This window comes from Urocitellus parryii, chromosome 5 (genome assembly GCF_045843805.1).
Source record: "Urocitellus parryii isolate mUroPar1 chromosome 5, mUroPar1.hap1, whole genome shotgun sequence".
In the NCBI taxonomy this organism is placed as follows: Eukaryota; Metazoa; Chordata; class Mammalia; order Rodentia; family Sciuridae; genus Urocitellus; species Urocitellus parryii.
In genome coordinates, this window is record NC_135535.1 from 83,702,482 (window position 1) to 83,725,108 (window position 22,627).

Genomic DNA, 22,627 nt, shown 5'->3' on the forward strand with positions numbered 1-22,627 from the left:
CCTTTGCTCCTACCATGGGAACACTTATTCTAATCTATGGTATGAAATGTTGCTCCATTCTAGAACTGAAAATCAAGCCTATTAAGATCTTTATATTGTTGTACTGTTCTTTGACCATATGTTAAATAAAATTTACAGGAGACCTTTGGTTTGGATTGAGCTCCTGCACTAGTTCAAACCAAAATGCACAAACTCATGCTGAAGTTCCACCTCACCAAGTCCAAACTAAGTTCCTTAGCTGATCTCAGTAGAGTTGTCCATCTCAGGAGAGAGAAGAGACCAATCTCCAAAGAGGCCAACTATAGCTGACATAATGAGGAAGTACCCCTGCTTTCACCTTTACAAGAAAAGTAACTGAATTACCTATCTATTTTGTGTTCTCTGATTCTGCTTTTCTTGGTCCTTTTCTGACCATGAAACAAACCTCCTTTGCTTGGCTAATACAGAACACTCATTGTATTTTATTGATCAGGGTGTTGTCTTGTTCTAGAATTGAAAATAAAATCCAGTTAATATATTTAAATTTGTTGTATTTTTTTTTTTTTGGTCTTTAGACAAAATACAGAAGGAGGGGTAAAGATTATAAGAGAGAAATTTGTGTTCACATATTTATCTTATGAAAAAAAGTCTTCAAAACCTCCCCAGACCAAGATTTCAGAACCAAATGTCCTCAACTTAGAATATGTATTTGGATTTTTTTTTTCTGGGTACTGGGGCTTGAAGCCAGGGGTGCTCTACCTCTGAGCTACATCCCCAACCCTTTTTTACTTTATTTATTTATTTATTTACTTACTTACTTACTTATTTATTTTTGGTACCAGGGATTAAACTCCGGGGCACTCGACCACTGAGCCACATCCCCAGGCCTGTTTTGTATTTTATTTAAGACAGGGTCTCACTGAGTTTCTTAGTGCCTTGCTTTTGCTGAGGCTGGCTTTGAACTCTCAATCCTCCTGCCTCAGCCTCCGGAGCTGCTGAGATTATAGGCATGTGCCACCACGTCCAGCTACTTTTTAATTTTGAGTCAGAGTCTGGCTAAGTTGCTGAGACTGGTCTCAACTTTAGATCCTCTTACCTCAGTCTCCTGAATCTCTGGGATTACAGGTGTGTGCCACTGCACCCAGCAGTATTTTTTAAAAATTAATTCTGTATGTGTGTGTGTGTGGTGGGGAGTGCTGGGGTTCAAACCCTAGTCCTCAGGCAGTATTCATTTTACTGCTGAGCTACATCCCCAGCCCACATTTATTTATCAAACTATAAACTTCAGCTTTCTTTTTGAGTAACAAGTTGTTAAATAACATCTTCTTCATAGATAAAATTCCCCTACTTCAAACTGAAGATGCATCCTACTATGCCAATAAGCATTTTATGTGGGGAAGGGGAAGAAGGGTTAAAAACCAGAGAGAAAAAAAAGTCATCCTGGTAAAACATGAAATTCTTTCAACACACTACCTCTGTGTTTCTGAATGTGTAATTTAGCTGCTTCATGGCAAGGTGTTATCATTTATTTTCTGTACACCAGGAATAAGGGACTGGAAAAAGTCTAGTAGATTCTGGCTTCCTTGGTAAAAACAGAAGAACCAAATGTGGATCTAGGACTTGTTTTGTTAGGTTTCTTTCTCAGGTCTATTGAACACTTCCTTCCCCTTGTTTCACCTGGCCTGGAAATCATTACTGATAAAACTCCATTGTCACACTGGCCTCACACTTCCATTCTCAGTGAGATAGCAGTGAGACATCCTCGGGTATGGTGGGGTTTTACGGTGAGCACCAGGTAAGTGTCCAAGGATTTAGCAGAGTCTTTGGGAAGGTAAAGTGCAACATCCACTATTCAGCATTAGGTGGGGGTCTTTGGCTGGGAGACCCTGTATCAAAGGGACTTGGACTTGGGATTGATTTGTGCCTCATTCAAAGACAATGCAGGATGCAGTGAGTCAGCCCCAAGAATGAGCTCTTAGACTCGACTCTGACTCTTTAGAATCTTTCACGAATAGATGCTTTTGTTTCCCAGCGGTCATAGATATGCCTCAGACTGGTATTTTCTTACCTTTTTAAGCAGACTGAAAAATCACACTCAATGAATGATGCGCATTCAAGTACAGTAATATTATCAGGGCTAGATCAGGTTGGACAGGGAATCTGGGGTGTTAGTCTGACAACACTGGACACTGATCCTGCAAGCCTTTTGGTCCCCAACATGACAATAACATCATTTAGGACTGGAAGCATCTTAAAAGATCAATCATTTCAACAAACCACATAATAAGTTTTCTGCTAATCTAGAATTGTGAAACCTTTATTTTAAAAAGACCTAAAATATTATTTCTAAACTTTATAAAATATTTTTATATAACTAGAGGTGTAATTATATGGGTCAGTTATTGACTGATCATTGAACAATAAAGACTGGCCTTTGTTGAAACTATAATTCATTTCAAATACTTTTCATCACTGTGTTTTATAAAAGACCAAAGCAATGATCAAACATAGGCAGTTTATTTAAGAATTTGTAGAGAATATGCCTTTTAATTTAGTCATAGTATTGCTTTTAGTAATAGAAAATTGGAAACCAACACAATATATAATAATAATAGTTGCTAAGATTTACTGAGTGTTTATTATGTGCCAGGCACTGTTGTTAAGTGATCTTTGTGGATTACAATACCATTTGGAGGATATTTTACAGCTGAGAAAGCTGTGGTGCAGAGTAACTTTTGGTGTGGATAAAGAATGAGGGGCTGGGATATGGCTCAGTCAAGTAGAGTGCTTGCCTAGCGTGTTGAAGATTCTGGGTTTGATTCCCAGCACTACAAAAATAAAATAAAAAACAAAACAAAAATAACAAAAAAGGTAAAGTGGTAGCACATGATTGTAATCCCAGTTGCTTGTGAGGCCAGGACAGGAGGACTCCAAGTTTGAGGTCAGCTTGGGCAACTTAGTGAGACCCTGTCTGAAAATAAAAATTGAAACATCTGGGGATATAGCACAGAATTAGAACATCCTTGGGTTCAATCTTCAGCACAAGAAAAAACAAAAGGAAAGAACGAAAAGAAACGTCATATAACCATTATAACTTCAATGTAGATCATTCTTTAAAGGCACTAAAAGACATAATTTTACAATAGATTTTTAAAAAAATTAGTAGTTGATAGACCTTTATTTTATTTATTTGTATGTGGTGCTAAGAATCGAACCCAGTGCCTCACACATGCCAGGCAAGTGTGCTACCACTGAGCCCCAGCCCCAGCCTACTATATTAGGTTTTTAAAAAATATGTTCTGTAGGTCAGGCATGGTGGCACACACCTTTAATCCCAGTGACTCAGGAGGCTAAGGTAGTAGGTTCTCAAGTTTGAGGCTAGCTAGGCAACTTAGTGAGAAACTATCTCAAATTTAAAAAATAAAGGTGATAAGAATGTGGCTCAGTGGTAGAACACTAGCCTAGTATGAGAGTCTCTGGGCTCAATTCCCAGTACCATTAAAAAAAATCTGCAATTTAATTTATAAAAAATTATTTTATGTAAAACTACACATATATGTATATTATATATTTATATACATATATGATTTTAATAGATATGTCCAGAAAGATGTTTATCAAGATGTTAAGATAACAAGATATTTAAAGGTTTTTATTTCTTTTCACATGTTTCTATATGGCTTGAATTCTTAAACTGACTATGCATCAATTTAGTAAAAGCCAAAACAATTAAAGAAAAATTAATGACATATTTCTATTCTTCAGGATTCATCTTTAAATACCTTTTTTTTTTTTTTTTTGGTGATGCTGGGGATTGAACCCAGGGCCTTGTACATGCTAGGCCAGCACTCAAACAACTGAACTATATCCCCAACCCCTTAAATACAATTTAATGAAATAAAAATGTTAAATAAATAACATAATTCACAACTTTAAGGGTGAAATATTTACTGTTTTTCAAATGTCTTTTGAATATAGTAAATACATGCTTTTTACTTCACTACTAAAAAATCAATCAGGGATTGAATTCAAGGGTGCTTTAACCACTGAGCCACATCTCCAGTCCTTTTTATTTTTATTTTGAGACAGGGTCTGGCTAAGTTTCTGAGGCTGGCTTCAAACATGTAATCCTCCTACCTCAGCCTCTGAGCTGCTAGGATTATAGACCTGTGTCACTGTACCCCACTCATCTCTGTTTTTTTTGTTGGTGTTTTCGTTTTTAGTGTTTTGTTGTTGTTGTTGTTCCTCCAGTGTTCCTAGAATAATTTTCTTTCTTTCTTTCTTTCTTTCTTTCTTTCTTTCTTTTTTAAACAGGCAAAATGGAAATGTCCTTCTTTCATGGAAACATGGGGTGATTTAGATAAGATGAAGGAAGTACATGTTCTTAAAATGACTCTACTTAATTCAAAGTGAGCATCCTTCTAAAAACTTCCATTTATTTCAGTCATCTAGATCAGTGTTTTCTAAACATCATAGGAAATCAACTGGGGCACTTCTAAAAACAAAAATCCTGGTCCCCATACCAGAGCAACTGAATCATTCTGTTGGCAGAAATTAAGTGCTTTTTGAGATATGAATCTAATTTCCCAGCCCCTCTCAAGAGCATCCTACTGGAAATAATTATAATGTATCACTGCATTGTAATAGTGTAATTGTTCTGGACAATTGATAAGATTTGTAATAAAAGCTATATACCAATTTGATTCAAAGTTGCAGCTGCTCCCTAGTTTCTGCAATTTTGTCCCACATAAACAAGTTTTGAGAGTATTGTGGACTGTCCCCCCATCCTAGTCTCTGCAGTCCAGTTTCTATCTTTCCTTTTCAGAATACTTAGCCTGAAGAAGTTACTCACTCCCAGACTTAATATTTATGTAAACACACACACACACACACACACACACACACACACACAATGTGTTTTTAAAAATAAAAATCTTGTTTTGGCATTGGAACTTGTAAATCCTTTAATATGAAACTTTGATCTTCATTCAAATGTCATTTTCCAGCTTTAACAATTGTGGATTGTTCCATTAGCCCTGCAGGGAACAAGAGAACTTTAAGGAATTATATATCAAACACAAAAGACTGCATTTAACGTAACTAAAAGATTTGGAGGTCACAAAGTTAGAAAGTAGAGTTTCCATTTATGTCCTGAGGCAGTTCTTAATAGAAATAACTATGGAATTTCATAAAAAACAGAGAGTGATTTTTTTGTTACTCATTTGTCCCTTGCTTTGCCATTAGAAAATCTATCTTCCCTCTCCCCTCAGAACAGGTGGAACAATTTATTAGCAGGTAAGCAACTGAAACTTTGTTTCTGTAAGAAGTTATTAGAATAAGATAGTTATTTTTAGTGTATTTCATGTGGCTTATGCAAAGTTAGGAGTTAATGTGTGATATAATTTTTCCTCCAAATCAAGTCAAATGGTTTTTAAAGTTGTTCAGTCTTAAATGTTTTCTTCTTAATTTTCCCCATTAATATATGTTTCTAAAAAGTTAAAAATATAAGTAGGCTATCTGTAATTAGAAAACACATGGAGAGATGAAAATTTGAATAATGTTAACATTTTGGGGTCAAGTAGGTTAATGAGGTAAATAAGTTATTGTGCAAAAAGGTCTGAAAGAAACACAGATCAAAGATCAGGAAGATTAGTTTCACCTTTTCCTTTTTAAAGTAGTAGTACTTCATGCCAGAAGCACTGCTTTATATAAAAATGGAAAGAAGAAAGCAGCAATTTCTTGATTTAAACTAATTCGTTAGCTTGGACATGATTAGTTATCATGATTGAGATAAAGAACCCACAACTATCATATAACCAGGAAGCCATTGTTTACTGCAGTCTCAAATGTTTGGACACTGCAGTTGAAGTATTTCTGTTACTATTTAGATATTTAAAACCATTGAAATGTGTATTCTACAGCAACTACTTTGTTTCAGAGATGCTATGCCTTTCTGTATGTACTTCACAAAGCTGTCACCCATTTTATAATTTGCAAATGTGAACATCAGAAAACAAAAAAGAGAACAGTGATTCTCTTCTTAAACCTCTTCACAATTTTTACTATAAATTACAATTATTCTTGGTTGGACACTATACACTTCAAAGGGTGTTGTATTCCATGTACATTATGAACACTTTCTAATGGCTGAATCTTTAGAAGAAATCTTATTGTCCTTTTTTTTTTTTAATGGAGAGCATTTTTTTAACCTTTATTTCACTTATTTATTTTTTTGTGGTGCTGAGGATCGAACCCAAGGTCTTGCACATGTGAGGTGAGCGCTCTACTCTGAGCCACAACCCCAACCCCTTATGACTGCACTTTACAAAAAAATCACTGAGCTCAAAGAGGGTCCAGATCTATGTTCAATGGTCTTACAATTATTCCAAAATAAAAATTTTATTTTAATATTTTATTTACTTTCAAGGATTTTTAGGTAAAAAACAAACAAAACAACTTAGACAATGTACAAACTGTTTTTCTAGTGGACACCAGATTTAAATTCAAATAAAATAAATAGCTGATAAAAAAAAATCCAAGGTCACAAGTTCCTTAAAAGCCATAAAGAAGACCTCACAAAATAATGTCTTATTTCCGGTGAAACAGATCTTTCCTTTATCTGATTTTGAGCTACTGAATTATTGTTTTCCTCAGAAAGACTTGACTAGGATTTCCACTTGTCTTTATATTTACTTAGTAAAAGGTGTCTGTGGCTCTTTGCTTTCAGAGAATGAAGAAAAGCAGAGGAGAGAACCTGCGTCTTCAAGTGGCAAAGGAACAGAAGATTGGAATAGCCTGAAAAGAGTTTGGAAAGAACTCCCATAAATCCCAAGTTCACCTGGGGCTCAGGTGGGAAGAAACAAAAGAAAAACCAATGTGCAAAGGACAGCCTCCTTTTTCTACAAAATGACTCTCCAGAAAGGTCCCAAGGATGCTTACCCTTACTCAGAACCCAGAAGATTTAGAGCTTAAACCCTAATGGTCAGTTTTAAACTCTGGCCAGAAATCAGACTTTCTCCGAGTCTCTCTTCACAGCAAAGAAATGCATGTGGCAGTGGTGGCAGCCGAGGTGATACTGCTCCTAAGCATGGGATGGACATCAGACTCTCTCTGCTCACCCACTGTTTTTTACAGAGACTGCTGGATCCACCGCTTCCCAGGTCTTCAAATTGATTTGGAAGAGTCTCAGAAGCTGGGAGCCCAGTTCTTGAAATATTATTCTGAGAGCACTGGCCAGAAGTGCAGTAGGAGCTGCTGTCTTAGGAAAGATGGTGAGTATTAATAAAACACTTGAGCAAAATAGGAGGGAATGCCCAAGAATGAAGACCTAAGTCAGGAGTCTTAGCAAAAGGCCAGTGAAGAGGTAAAAAGTACCAGAGAAGATTCTGCGGGATGAGAGATGGGGGACACAGAGAACCTGAGAGCAAGCTAGCAGAAAGAAAGAGAGCTACCAGACTGGCTTTGCAGGATGAGCCAGAGCAGGCTCAATTTACAAATCTAGTAAGGTCCCAGAATGCTATAGAATATAAAAGAAACAAAATCCTCTTTTCTTCAAAAAAGTGCTAAGTGAAAATATTTCCACCAGGATTAGTATTTTTATAGCCCAAAATGTAACATATATGATTTCAAAAATGTTCACATTAATTTCCTTTTCAAAATGCCTTTTGGTGATAGTAGTACCATAGCAGATTTCTGAAATGGGCTTGCGTGGATTGACAAATGTGGGATGTATTGAATACAGAATTTAGATCATGTTTTGAAATATTTTGTTAAATATCAAATAATAACAATCATACTTTCCAAATTTTCAAATGGATTTTTTCTCTGTGAAATGGAATATGGGTGTAAACATCATGGCTATGATATGATTCAGACTTTCAATCAGGAAAGCATTTCATTGTTGCAGAATTTTAAGTTGCAATTGCCTAAAGATTTCTTTCATTTATTTTTCATTTCCCCCATGATTTTAAACCTACTTGGAAAGAAACAACAAAAGCAAAACAGTACTAAAATAATTCCCTTCATTGTTTCACTTTTTTTCTTTTCTTTTTTAGTACTGGGGATGTATCCTAGGGCTTCTTGCAAACTAGACACACACTACCGATGAGCTGCGTACCTTTCATTTCACACTTTTTTTTTTTTTTTTTTAACCATGATTCGGTACCCTCACCAATCCCACTGACCCAATTATGCCTGTAAGATGTCTGAAATGAGACTTGGAGCTAATTGGAGAGTATTATCAGATCATCAAGGAACAGCAATGTGAGCAAATGTCACAGGCCAAGTCCTTAAAACCTGATCAGGCACAGCCAGCTTGGCAGCACATGCCTATAAGCCCAATAACCTGGGAAGCTGAGACAGCTGGATCAAAAGTTCAAGTCCAGCTTGGGCAATTTAATGAGATCCTGTCTCAAAACTAAAAATTCAAAGAAAGATGTTGCTCCGCTCCGTGGTAGAATACCCCTGGGTCAATCCCCTGAAGCACAAAAGAAAAAGGAAAAATGTTAATAAGGCACAAAGAAAGCAATTAATTTAATAAAGGGGAATTCTTTTAAAAAATGACAGTTGATCCAAATTTCTACCTTCCAGATGCTTCTAACTCTCATAAGCCACCACTGAGGGGAAGTGGGGGGCAGGAGGGGCTGTACATTTTCTGAAATTTCCCAAGGCATGAATTCCCAAGGCCTGTGGCCCCTGTATTATCAGGGATATTGTAGATCCAGGACAATTCCACAATCTTAGAGCCTCTGTAGCTTCCACATTGTGGCTTTCTTCCTTCAGAACAGGAAAGGGCAGGAAGGCATAGCCCAGATTTTAGCTAGAAGCCAGAAATTTCAACTGCCACAATCATGCTCAGAAATGGGACTCTGAAATGTACACCTGGAGTATAAAAAAAAGTCTTTAAAAACTGTTCTCTACAGCATAAACTACTTTCTTGTCAGAAATTTAAATGTCTTAAATTTGAATTTTTTAATACCTTTCCCTTAAAACTTTACCTCACAGTCCTTAGAGATTATACTTATAATCTGTAATGTATTAGCAATGTATTATTCATTAACTTTTGTCCTATTCTTTCTTCTTTTGGAAAAATAAGGATGCAGAAAGCTGAGGGTGTCCCAGAAGTAATGGTGGAGATGCCGCTCCTTATAGTTAACCTCACACAGAAGTGATACAGTCTCTACTAGCAGCGATTCCACAGCTAAGACGTGCTGTGGGGTCTGGTAACCATAAACTGCCCTCTCTAGTCTAATTTTATTAAATAATTTGATACCTTTTGGCCAACGAATATTTCACATGGTTATGACTACACTGGAGCAAAAGCAAAAATCTGTTGCATTTTAGGGAAGATAGATAATCTGACTGAAGATTTGCATCCAACAAATCTGACTTTAGGTTTTCCAGAAAATAGCACATTTTTGAGGAACAAGTTTGATTAGAAAAGGGGAGACAGCATGAGCAAGTGATGTGCTCCATCACTACAATCTGTGTGCATATCCATGGCCTGCCACTCTAATTAACACTGATTAGGCTTTTCCTTGGATGTAATTTTTTTGCACACAGGGCTAGTGCACACCCGTAGTCAGGGTCACTTGGCCTGCTGCTTTTCCATCATTTGCTTTCCCCCAGTAATATCATTATTCTTTTGCCCTTCCTGTTACTCCCTCTTCTTAGGTTACAGAATTTTTTCCTTTATTTTTCTATTTCTCTCTCTGGTGGGCCTCAGCACCTTAGCATTCTATGAGGTCATTGCACCCAGAAACCAATATAAGTTCCCAGAGATTTTTGTAGCCAACTAAATTTTTCATGAATACAAAATACTGAGACTTAGAAAATAATGATTCTAGACATCCAACTGGAATGGAATGTGTGAAAGATTACTTAGAGAAAATTAAGGGATGTTTTCATTTCAAAAGGCATTTTTTAATATTCATAAATGCCATTACAGTAATTCATAATGTTCTGTGAAATGTGTGAACATAAACTAGGTATGGTGGCACACATCTGTAAACCTAGGGATTCCGGAGGCTGAAGCAGGAGGATCACAAGTTCAAAGCCAGCCTCAGCTCTATTATCATGTATAATGAATTAGAACAAATTAAAACATTTGTAAAAATATTCTATCACCTGTTTTTGTAAATAAAGTTCTCTCAGACCAGAACCCAAAAAAGAAAAAAGTCAGCCTCAGCAACTTAGTGAGGCCCTAAGCAACTTAGCAAGACCTCTCAAAATAAAAAATAAAAAGAAATAAAAAGGGCTGGGGGTGTGGCTCAATGTTAAGTTCCCCTGAGTTCAATCTCTAGTACATTAAAAAAAAAAGTCTGAATATAGTTCTGCAATATAGTGTTAATCTAGTATTTCTGAAAGAAATGTAAGTTATTCGGAGCTCATCAAACTGATGGAAATCAAAACCTTCTACAGATGTACTTTGTCTCTTTCCTTTTCAGTTTCCTGTAATTTGGCTGTCTTCTTCTATGATCCTATTCATGACAATGTCAACTGCCTACATATCCACTGCCCAACCTTGGAGAGCTGCATATTAGAGCCCGGAACCAGTGCCATTTTGTACAACATAACAGATGGTAATGATGATATATTTCAGAACTTTTGAAGAATGTTGGTAATACTCTAGTAGAAGCATATATCCTGGCAATAGCTCTGTGTTATGTCCCTAAATCATTATTTTCAAGTAAACTCTGCCTGGAAATGGTTTGGATATTCAGGGCAGAAAACTGGAAGGAGATTCCCTTTAGTTTGGCACATTCAACAGGGATGAATTCATTCCAGACAATAACAAGTCATATGCAATTGAACAAAAGCTAAAGCGTTGTATTTCATGTATTTCAAGAACTCGAAACAAGAGCCAAATTAAGCATTTCTACTGTAGTGGCAAAGGGTGATGCTAAGAAATAAAGAAAATAATAAATGGCAGCTTTGAGGTTTATAGACACTGCATACAAGGATTCTGAAGAATATGTTTTGTCATCAAAATACAAAGAGGGTATTTGTATTCATTGAAAACGTAATGCTCCATTCTGGGTTCAACATTGTAGAAAACTGTGGCCATATCTTTGCCTTCAAGTTCCTTATAATCTTGTTGATGTGACAAGTCTTCCAATTAGTGTAAAAGATAAAACTAAGTACAAAAATATTTGATACTGCCTCATTACAAAGACTCCAAGAAGGGCAGACTAATGAGAGCTATTTTATTCAGCAGGTGGTGGTGGGGAGTCCTTGGAAAAGGCCAGGAGGAAGCAAAATGAGTTCTGTATCACATCATAGGAAAGTAAGAAAACTGGAGTAGTTACTGTATGGTGACATTTGAAGTTGCAGTGAAAATATGGCTATCTAGAGAGGGTGGGGTCAGTTAGCCAAAGGGCTATGGACAGAGTAGTGTTTTGGAAGGGATTTTTCACAAATAGGGAATTGATAAAGGCATTTAATGAGGAAACAGCATAATTAAAATGGTAAGTCTGATGACCTTAGTCTAGGAAAATTACATGCAGGGCACAAGGCAGAAAGTCTAGTCCCAAGTGTGAAGCTAACCTTAGCAACTTAGCAAGATCTTGTCTCAAAATAAAAAATAAAAGGGACCGGTGATATACCTCCCCAGTATCGGAGGGGGAAAAAAAAAGAAAAAAAGAAGAGAAAGAAAATTTGGTCAGAGGGGCATAAGATCTGGGCAAGGTAATTATAGTTGCCATAGAAAGGAGGGATGATTACCAGAATATTGGAATTTCTTTGGAAACAGAGTGAACTGGACTTATCTTTTTGCCTTTCTTTCTTTTTCTTCACACTTTCTCCCTTCCTTTCTCTGTCTTGTACCTGGGATTAAATTCAGGGACACTTTCACTCTACCACTAAGCTATATCTCCAGCAATTTTTATTTTTTTTATTGTGAGATATGGTCTCACTAAGTTGCCCAGGCCAGCCTCAAACTTTCGATCATAGGCATGTGACACTGTGTCTAGCCTTAGTTACCTTCTGAATGAAGGAAATGAAGGAGTCAGAAATCACTCCAGTGCAGACTCCAGTTTGGGGGATGGAAGAACAATAATGCCACTGACTGAGACAAGGAGGCAGATGTAATGATGTCAGCTTTGGGCTTATTCAGTTAAGTCGACATAAGGTGTGCAGGTGGAAAACATCGGAGAGACAAAGCCAGAACTCAAGAAAGAGGAAAAAATTGGTGATATAGATTCCAGTGTCATCAATGTTGTGGTGGCAGATGGGGACAATTTTCTTGTGTGTGGGGGGAGGGAGGGTGATAAGAAAGCAGTCAAGGGGTAGCAGAACTTAAGGCCAAGGACTGAGAATGTAGAAACTATACAGCCAGTTAGGAACAAGAAGAGAACAAAACAGTAAAATTGAGAAGCAGGGAACCTGGGGCAAATGTGAAGGGGTCTGGAGTCTAGTGAGTCATGAGAGAAGAATTTCAAGAGGATCCTCAGCATTACTGAGGACCAGAGAGCAGCCAAAGCAATGAGATGCAAGTAATCAAGAAATGATAAATGAAAGCCAGGCACGGTAGTGCACACATATAATCCCAGCTACTCAGGAGGGTGAGACAGGAGGACTGCAAGCTCAAGGCCAGCCTGGCCAACTTAGTGAGAAGGTTCTCATTAAGTTGTTCTCAAAACAAAAAATATAAAAATGGCTGAAGATAGAGCTTAGTGGTAATGTGCCCCTGGGTTCTATCTCTAGGACCAAAAAAAACAAGAGAAATGATTGCCTTAGAAACATTATTTTGACAGAATAGTGAGGAATGTTAAGAAGACTACAGACGCAAAACAAAGAAGGAGATGGATGTTGGCATGATTTCAGAGAGAGAAACAGACAGACAGACATACCCACCATGTAGTCTCTTAACAGAGACCATCAGAAAGCTATTGAGCTTTTTTCTTCCTCTCTAAAGAAGCAGAGGATTTGAGCATGCCTGAAGTCAGAGGAAAAGGAGTTAGTATACAAAAGAGGAAATACTAAAAGCAAGACCCTTAAGGATTGGAAAGGGATGAGATTTGAGGCTTTACTCTTGATTTTGAATTATGATCCTATTTTATCAATTTATTTTAAAATGTTCTATCATAGCTCACAAGGTTACTGTTTCTGCAGCTTTCTACTAACACTATTATTGTGCAAAACCTTCTTGGGTGTGGCTGAATTTGTCCATAGCAGAAAATGTCCTGGAAGTTAAGATAAATTCAAATGAAGTTAGTATATTGCTAAGCTTTTTAGGAGTTTGCAATGGTTGAACTTAGCTTAGTTCAATAATTAATTGTAGCAAAACCCAACACAGTTTTCTCCAATTTGTGCTTAAGGTTTTCTCTTTGAATTAATGTATTTTATTTATCTTTCAGGTATGGATCCAGATTTGCTGGTTTTTGAGCAATCACTTCCCACATATCTAAACACCCGTTCTTCATCTGATAGGTGGGATAGACTAAGGATTCTAAAAGCTATGAATTTAGATAATAAACAACAAACTACCACGATAAACCGTATGTTGCCATCAATAGAGGCTCCATCATCAGCCCCACATCAAGATTTGGTTGTAAACACAAACAGTACTGGTTATTCCAAGGAATTAACAATAGATCTTTGGGCAAGGTTCATTTCCCTGAATGACTCCATTACCACTAAGGTAAATATGGTGTCACCAAGCACTGACTTAATCAGTGATCCAGACAATCAGACTGTTTCTCCTTTCTTTGTGCCCATCAACACAAAGCTTTCTCTTATGCCTATTCCATCCCGACTCAACAGTAGCAAGCAATTACTAAATAAAACCAAGGGGTACAACAGCAGAAACCAGACATCTGAAAATGAAGAGGAGACACTTAATGGGGCACCTGTGACTTCAAAGACCTGGCTAGCTTCTGTGGCCTTATGCACCTCTGTCCTCTTTCTTTGCTGTTGTACGGTCATCCTGGCAACCAGATGCTGTCGAAAGCATCAGGGCCAGTATAAACCAGGACAACGAAAGTCAGGATCCAAGCAAAGTAAAAAATATAATATGCTAAAAGACAACTCTTAAAAGATGTTGTGAGATTGTAAGCTTTAAAGGTAATAATTTTCAGTTTTCTGTAAGACAACGGAAGTTTGATTAAAAAATATAATTATACAGGATAGTCACTCCTATTTCTAAAAAGGAAAATGTTTAGTAAACATATCTGCTTTCTTGATTATTTTCAATTTTTGAGTAGTGGTCCCTCTGCCACAGTTCCAAAAGTCTGACTCCTAGAGTTGTTATTTACTACCATGTAGGAGATAAAAGTTCTCAGTGGTTTAGGGATATGAACTAACTGGATCCTTGAAACTCTGTTAGATGAACTATTATTAACTGTCATTGTTGCCCAATATTATGCTATTATTATACTATTACTATTGTATCTTACAGCTAAGGAAGCTTAGGTGAAGAGAGAGTGAGCATTTTGGCTAAAGTCACATAGCTAGTAAGTATCAGGGTCAGGACTTAGTTAAAACATAGGCAGTCTAATTCAAAAGCCCATGCTCAAAATCACCAATAGACTAAGAACCTATTTTTTCCAATTAACATGAAAAAAAGGACGCCAAGAAGAAAATACCATCAGATTTATCTCAAAGTTGAAGTCAAATTACTGTCACATGTGGTAATAAAATCATTTAGTGGCTTAACCAAAACACACTATTATTGTTATTAATCCACAAGTAAATACTTCCTTCTTTTATGTTTAATTGATTGATCCTTCTCAATCTTAATCCTAATTTTATTTTCTAAAGCTGAGATATCTTTCAGTAAGTATGGTTCTGAGCTCCTTTATTCTGTTGAACAAAATTTGGTAGTTTTATTTTATATCCTTTGCTTGTATACATTGTTTTCCTAGGTATATGAGAGCACTTGCCTAGTATGTGCAAAGACCTGGGTTCAATCCTCACACACACACACACACACACACACACACACACATTAAACAAAAAGACCAAAGAAAAATAATAAAACCGTTGTTTTTCCCAGGTGGAAATACTATTTCTAGGTATTTCAGCTCTGTCTAAATGTCAAACCAGATTTATCCCTACTTCTAAACACTAAATTTTTCAAATTTAGTTTATTTTTTGGTATCAGGGATTGAACCACTGAACCACATCCTCAGCCCTTTTTGTGTTTTATTTAGACACAGGTCTCACTGAGTTGCTCAGGGCCTAAGTTGCTGAGGCTGGCTTTGAACTGATGATCCTCCTGCCTCAGCCTCCCAAGCCACTGGGATTACAGGTGTGTACACCACACCCATCTACACTCAGATTCTTAAATATAGAATACTGTAATTCAAGTCTCTAATGATCTTAATCTTTAGGCCCTTCATCTTAATCCTGAAAGATAGTCAATAAGCATAAAGGATAAGGGAACATCCTATTACAAGATTAATAAAATACTGTTTTCTCAGGTGTTAAAATAAACTGTCCAATGGCTTAAAAGATGTTTCTTTCTCCAGCATTGTTAATGAGTGAAATAGAGAATGAATATTTCTTTTAATAAAAAAAAAGTATACAAAATCTCTTATCAGTGGAATATCAACTACAAATAGAAATCTGATTTTTTTTTTTTTTTTTTTTGGTGTGTGTGTGTGTGTTCGTGCATGTGAGGCCTGGGGATTGAACCCAGGGCCTTGTGCATGCAAGGCAAGCACTCTACCAACTAAGCCAAATCCTCAGCTCCAGAAATTTGATTTTTAAATGTAATCAATTTACCTGAACTTGCTAATGATTCATAATAATAGATATCATCATAATATTAAGCAAAGAGAGAATGTGTTATTTCCTAACACATTAAGAGGGCACCCCCATTTCACTGGTAAAGGGAATATCAAAATTTAAATTACCATACAATTATATTTATAGTTTTTTTCCTTTAATGTAGTACTGGCATCAATCTCAGGGCCTCACACATGCTGGACAATCACACTACTGCTGAATTACACCCTCAATTATATTCATCCTTTTCAAAAATAACTTTAAGTATGTATAAATTGCTTAGGTCTTTCAACAAACTTCAGCTCCTAAGGGGAAGAATTTTTTATTTTCCTCTTTGGAGTTTCTCAGAATTTTACTTATTTCTTGAAGTTCATAGTTTCATAAAAATGGCCATAATTTTAAAAGAACATATTTGCGATTGTAAGGAAACCAACATACACCAGCCCTTCTTCAGGCCCTATTTTTGCCCTTTAGATAAACTGAGTAAACTTGGACTGGACAGGCAACCTAGAGATCAGTCAGAAATGAAGCAAAAATAACTGGGGTTAGAAACTATATCCATACTAGAAGCCAAAAGGACCAAAGAAAACTTCAGAGTAAGATTTAAAATTTTATTAAGAAACAATAAAAAATCTGAGGGCCCAGTCAGTAACTAAGGCTAAGGTTGTTAAGCCCACTTAGGAAGTAACCATGGAATCTTCTTAACAATATAACTCACCAGACTTTTTAAAGAAAAAAAAAAGCATGCAACTGTTCAATTTTATGAAATACCAAAACTGCCCCAGCCTCCCAAGTAGCTGGGATTATAGCCTTGCACTACCATACTTGGGTTGGAATGAAAACAGGCAAAGAAAAAACAAAAACCCACAATTAAGAAAGCAGATTTGATCTACTTCTTAGTTGCCTAAGTGTTCAAGCAACTTCTGAATGATGCAACAGAATTTGAGGTAAGAAATGACTGCACTATCAATATACCCTAGAGTCCCTATCTTAAGGATAAATATGATAATGTTCATAGTATATATTGTATCAACTAACAGATTTTAAAGGACAAGGAGGTAATTAATGACAAAAAAAGCCACTTCATTACTGCTAAAATTATAATGATGACAACAAGTTTTGAGATACTGTTGCAGTACTAGGGATTGAGTCCAGAGACATTCCATCACTGGGCTCCAGCTCCAGCCCTTTTTTAGTTTTTTGAGACAAGATTTTGCTAAGTTGCTTAGGGCCTCACCACATTGTCCAAGCTAGCCTCAAACTAGCAATCCTCCTGCTCAGCCTCCCCAGTTGCTGGGATTACAGGTGTGTGCCACCATACCCAGTTTAGGCAGTTGAACTTGTCAATGGCTATGACCCCCAGCCTCAAGTCAGTTACTTGGAATTGGCAAACTACAGAAGTTGAGAGGACACAGCCCCCTACAAGGCTATCTGTTTTAGTCAGCTTTTTCACTGCTATGACTAAAAGGTCCTAACCAGAACAACTGTAGAGGAAAAGTTTATTTGGGGGATCACAGTTTCAGAGGCCTTAGTCCATAGAAGGCTGGCTCTATTCCTCAAGGCTAGAGGTGAGGCTGAATATCATGGTGGGTGAGTGTGGCAGAGGGAAGCAGCTTACACCATGATCAGGAAGCACAGAGAGATAGAAATACATACCCTCAAACCACATCCCAATTCTCACATCCTTCAGTCCCACCCTCAATTTAAATTTTCATTCAGTTAATCCCTATCAGGTGATTAATTCACTGATTGGGTTAAGACTCTCATAACCCAATCATTTTACTTCTGAAGCTCTTTGCATTGTCTCACGTGAGCTTTTAGGGAACACCACATCTAAATCAAACACTGTCCTCACTTCTGACACAAACTATAAGTTTGCAGGTGATTGCAAAACCACCCTCAGGTTAGAGAGTGGGGCACAATGGGGCATCCCTGTAATCAAAACAGCTCAGGAGGCTAAGGCAAGAGAATATAAGTTCTAGATCAATCTCAGCAATTTAGCAGCTAAGCCTTAAGCAACTCAGCAATTTAGCAACTAAGTCCCTAAAATAAAAAATGAAAAGGGTTGGGGATATGGCCCAGTGGCAAAGCACTCCTGGGATAAATCTCAAGTACAAAAAAATTTTATTCACTAGAAAAACTTAGCAGAATTCAATGAAAGTTTTTACTTGCACAGTGTGGTTTATTATAGTGAAAGCACAGGTTAAAATCACCCACAAGGGAAGCACCCATCACACAGGTATAACTGACTAGATCACAGGGATAGTTGATCTCAGATGCTAGGTGGACTGACACTGAGTGACCCAACACTCCCACCCTGAATTGTGAGTTTTATTTATTTTTTGGCATGGCTTGTCCCACCCTCAGATCCTTGGGGGCTGCCCCCCACCCTAAATAAAGATACTCCTCTCAGGTATGATGTAGATTGCCTACCAGAGGCAGACAGCAAAGGCCAGATCTATCTTTGGCAAGATCAAATTCTTCATTGCATAGTACTATTCCCTCACCTTTCATCTGCACTGAATGATTACCCTAACTGATGCCTCCTGACATGATGGCAAATTATCACCCCCTCAGCTTTTACTGCTTTCAAAATATTTCCTTTTTCAACTCTGTATCTGTTTTCCTTTACACCACAGAATTTTAAATATGCTGACATATTTCTTTAGGTATGCTCTAACATGATTGAAAAAGTCATTTTTAACTGTCTTGCATTTCATTCACTGTCTGTATCCAATTGGAACACAACATACTGCTCATTCTTCTTTGTTGTTGTTGTTTGGTACTCCAGGCAACATTTTCATTCTTTTTATAACCTGTAGACTTTTGGTTTTACTACTACCAAATCACACTATCATTTTACAAATATTTTAGACAACTGGTTCGAAACTCCTTTTGACTTTCATTTATATTCTCTAATTCTGTTGGGCAAAACACATCTGTTAGGTAAATGCAATCTCAATAATTCCTTCATTGTGATTTAAATTAATCACCTGTTAACAACTTGGAAATGGTAAAAGTAACTTGTAATATACTGAGTTGGGGCTGCTGGTATATAGCTCCGTGGTACAGAGTGAGCTTAGCATGCAGGAGGCCCTGGGTTGAAACCCCAGCACAAAAACCAAAACCAAACACTGACTTGACAAATGAATGGAATGTTTTTAAGAGCAGTTTTCATTTTGCCACTTACTCCAATGAAATTCAAGGTCTTAATCCTCATCTCGTTCTCAAGTTGTGGCATCCCTAACTGGGCCATCAGAGAGATGAATACCAGCTAATATCCACTTGTATTTTTCTGCTAGCTTGAGTTTGCCAAAATGAGCTCCAGAACATAGAAAGAGTTGAAATAGCATGAAGAACCCTAAAAGGGAGAGATGGAACAAACTTTTTAGATTAGAAAATACTTTAATTGAGGATCTGTTTCAACCCAGAATTGGCGATAGTGTAGGATAGATTGTAAGGCTAACAAGCATGGAAACAGCACTGAGCTGCAAGTGAAGGGGCTGGGTTCTGAGCCTAGCTTTTCAAATAACCAAAATCATCTCTCAAAAGCCAATAATGCCAATAATGCCAATCTGAGGGGAAAGAAATGTGGCAGGTGACAAAATAATACTTAATATGAATATTAACACCTTTAATATTATATATATGTAAGTATACGGATATTAAAGATGTTATACAGAAATAAAATCAAAGTTAGAAGCAGAGAAATCACAGAGATCTTCTGATTAGTCTAATAAACCCAGTGTATAAGCTTAGAAAACTTGGAAATAATCATTGCCATCATACATTTGAATGAAAGGAACAATTTTAACTCTGATGTAAAATAATGGTTTTTAAACATTTTCACTTTTATATCAAATTAGATATTGATTACATATATCATAAAATTAGTATATCAAAGCAGGGTTTTCTATGTTGTAATTCATGCCAAACTTAATATTCTCTTCACTGATTCTTTGTACTGAGAAAGGGTAATTTCATTTTCCCCCTCATTCTTAAGAGTAACAACAGATTTTTGGTAATCTTCAACTTCTTTAGTTCCAAGAAGTTCTTCTTTATTTACTTCTGTGTTCTCAGCAGCTTTAATTTGAAGAAGTGTTTCCAGGATATTTTTTTCTGAGGCACTATTTTTCCATATATATTCTTCCATGTCTGCTTCAGTCTTATTTTTTTCCCATTCTTCAGTTTTCTAAAAGGAAAAAACAAAGAGTTCTCAATTCTGAGATTGTTATCAAAAGACAAAATATTTTTGTTTTGTTTTTTAAAATATTAAATTTTTTTTTTTTTAGTTGTAGATGGACACCTATTTTATTTATTTTTACATGATGCTGAGGATTGAACCCAGGGCCTCTCACATGCTAGGTAAGCCCTAGACCCCTGTTTGTTTTAGGGTAAGAGAAGTTTGCAAAAGGTAGAGAGATCCAGGGGACACTTTGTCTGTACACTGATTGACCCCCTCATGAAGCACTGTTGTGACTACCTGGCCCAGCTTTAGGGCTGCATGCTCTATTCTAAGAATACCAGTCAGACAAGCTGATACCACTCATTCGCTCTATCTGCCTTGCAAATTTCACTTACAGAGCTATCCTATTTTCCAACAATTACAGAAAACTCTTCTGTAGTTTCTATTCCCTTAATACATCAATATTTCACACTTCTGAGGTTAAAATAATGAAGGTTGAGAGGAAACTGTATCTGATCTTTTTAACAGTCTTGTGGGAATGAAAGGGAAGGGCAATTACAATAAAAATTCAAAGTATATGTGCATGTTCATAAGCAATACATGGTTTTTATCAAAATGACTCTTTGTTTCCATAATGAAAACAAATTTGTTAGAATTTGTTTTTTTCTTAACAAAATTTATTACCATGTATTCTAGGGAATACTGGTAGGTTTTATGATATTATAATTCAAATTTGGGATTTGAATGGAGATGTAACATTCTGCAAAAAAACAAGCAACCTAGCTAATAAGTAATATGCCCTGGTTCAAAGAAATGCTGAACAGCCACATTCTTTCCAAATTAACACATACAAATATTCTAAGCCAATGACTATTGTAGAATCATCCGCTATTCTGAGTAACAAGTTTAAAAGTAGTAAAATGTTACAAAAAAAGGTGTGTAAGCCTGTCAGAAATACTATTCTACTTCAGAAAAATCCTATTGAAAGAACCCAACCTCGAGCAGGCAGAGCTTCAGGTCTCATCAGAACTCTGTTCTAAGACATGGGTACATATTTTCCACCTATGCCCCTCTCTCATCCTCATCCTCTCTATAGAAGTTCGAGAAAAGAGAAAAAAAGAGAAGCCATAAATAGATCACTAGACACCACTTAATCAGTAAACCCCATTTAGATTGCCGAGACCCAAGGAAGAGGTTCCCCCAACACAAACAGACCAGCAAGAAGAAAGCTTCCTTTGAATCCTTCAAATTGAGAATCCTTCAAGAGAAACTAATAAGATAACGGGTATCTTTTCTGGTCCCCAAATTCTTGTGCCAAAGTCTTAAGCATTCACAATTCCTGAATGTTTGCTTTGCAGTCCTAAATGAAATTTACAGATAGAAATAATTTTCCCAGCTTATGTTCTATAAAGCTCTTATTCCCTTTTTTAATCTGGTAGAAAGACTAGGCTTGACAGGAGGTGGGGTAGAATAATGTGAAACTACTTCTTATTGTGCCCTTGCCCTAAAACCCTGTGGCAAATAATTTCTAACAAACTCCAAATTTGTACATTAAAAAAAAAAAAAGCTGGCAAAATTATCAGACCCAACCTATTTTTAAAAAATACTTTTTAGTTGTTGATGGACCTTTATTTTATTTATGTGTATGTGGTACTGGGAATCAAACCCAGTGCCTCACACATGCAGGGCAAGCACTCTAACACTGAGCCACAACCCCAGCCCCCAACCTAATTTTTACTGTAATTTTAGGAGAAAGAATAAATGACAGACCCTTAAAAAAATTGAATGCCCTAAATTAAATATCATATACTCATTGAAACGCTTTAGATATTGTAAGAAAACATCATGATTGTTTCATAATTCTACCTTAGGGGTAAAGCATACTTAATTGAGGATACCAACAAATATATTTTACAAAACATTAAGTAAAATTGTTACTCCATCTCATTCCTGACTGGTAGAAGACAAGCAATTAAGAGACTTAATTATTTAAAACATTCTAAGTTCCAAGTTTGAAGACAACTTATGTAACTAAGGGAGACCTTATCTCAAAATAAAAAATAAAAGAGTGAGAGGTGTAACTCAATGGTAGAGTATCACTAGGTTCAACCCTCAGTACTGAAAAAAAAAATATAAGTTTCATCCATGTATTATCTGGACTTTCTAAAATGCTTTCAATAGATACTTAAGCAGAAGAAGTAATAAAAGGTAAATCCACTAATAATTTCTAGAATTTCATTTATCTTCACCTTACATTTGGTGTGTGTGTGTGTGTGTATATATATATAGTGATTTACCACAGTATTTCTCAGGTATGCCATATTGATTCCCTCAGCCCTCAGGGAGGCCATGTAAGCCTGGAGTTTCAGAAGTAGTGTCATACATTCTCTTCCCTCATTTGCCTAGATAAGAAATTTTCTAAAAAATAAAAATAAGTAAATATATATATTTACCAAAAAAAAACCCCACAAAATTCACTCAATAAAAACTGATCTATACATTTGATTCTTTAAAAAAAAAGAAAAAAAGAAATTTTCTTTCCTTCTTTTCTCTCTTTTTGTGGTGTTGGGGAGTCAAACCCAGGGCTTTGTGCATGCTAGGCAAGTATTCTACCACTGAGCCACATCCCCAGTTCCAGTAAAGGATTTTCTATGTGCATAATGACATGAAAAGGTAAGAAAACCTTGCCTACAGGATAATGTATGTTTACAAGAGAAAAATCACTACATTCTAAAC

At 36.5% G+C, this 22,627-nt stretch overlaps 2 protein-coding genes across 4 annotated transcripts in view; one reads left to right on the top strand and one right to left on the bottom strand.

Annotated features, from left to right (window-relative positions):
• Positions 1-4,927: 4,927 nt before the first annotated feature.
• Positions 4,928-22,627, bottom strand: part of Mrps35 (mitochondrial ribosomal protein S35) — a 67,561-nt gene continuing 49,861 nt past the window's right edge. The window contains exons 8-10 of one of the 3 annotated variants that reach the window (XR_013343672.1): positions 19,772-19,897; positions 18,896-19,066; positions 4,928-5,015 (exon numbers count right to left, since the gene is read on the bottom strand). Coding sequence is in view for 2 of the 3 variants with exons in the window: in XM_026410693.2 (XP_026266478.1) it covers positions 19,631-19,897 (267 nt within the window). In the remaining variant the exon portion in view is untranslated. The other 2 variants (XM_077799300.1, XM_026410693.2) reach the window with 2 other exon arrangements.
• Mansc4 (MANSC domain containing 4) lies at positions 5,026-16,281 on the top strand. Its single transcript, XM_026410692.2, has 3 exons — positions 5,026-7,250; positions 10,425-10,559; positions 13,335-16,281. The coding sequence occupies exons 1-3, from the start codon at positions 7,022-7,024 to the stop codon at positions 14,009-14,011; spliced, it is 1,041 nt and encodes a 346-aa protein (XP_026266477.2). The 5' UTR covers positions 5,026-7,021; the 3' UTR covers positions 14,012-16,281.

Excerpts from the sequence above, each read along its gene's own strand:
- Mansc4 (XM_026410692.2), top strand. The coding sequence starts at position 7,022 with ATGCATGTGGCAGTGGTGGCAGCCGAGGTGATACTGCTCCTAAGCATG. Across the intron at positions 7,251-10,424 it reads CTGCTGTCTTAGGAAAGATG|TTTCCTGTAATTTGGCTGTC; the intron begins GTGAGTATTAAT and ends TTTCCTTTTCAG. Across the intron at positions 10,560-13,334 it reads TTTGTACAACATAACAGATG|GTATGGATCCAGATTTGCTG; the intron begins GTAATGATGATA and ends TTTATCTTTCAG.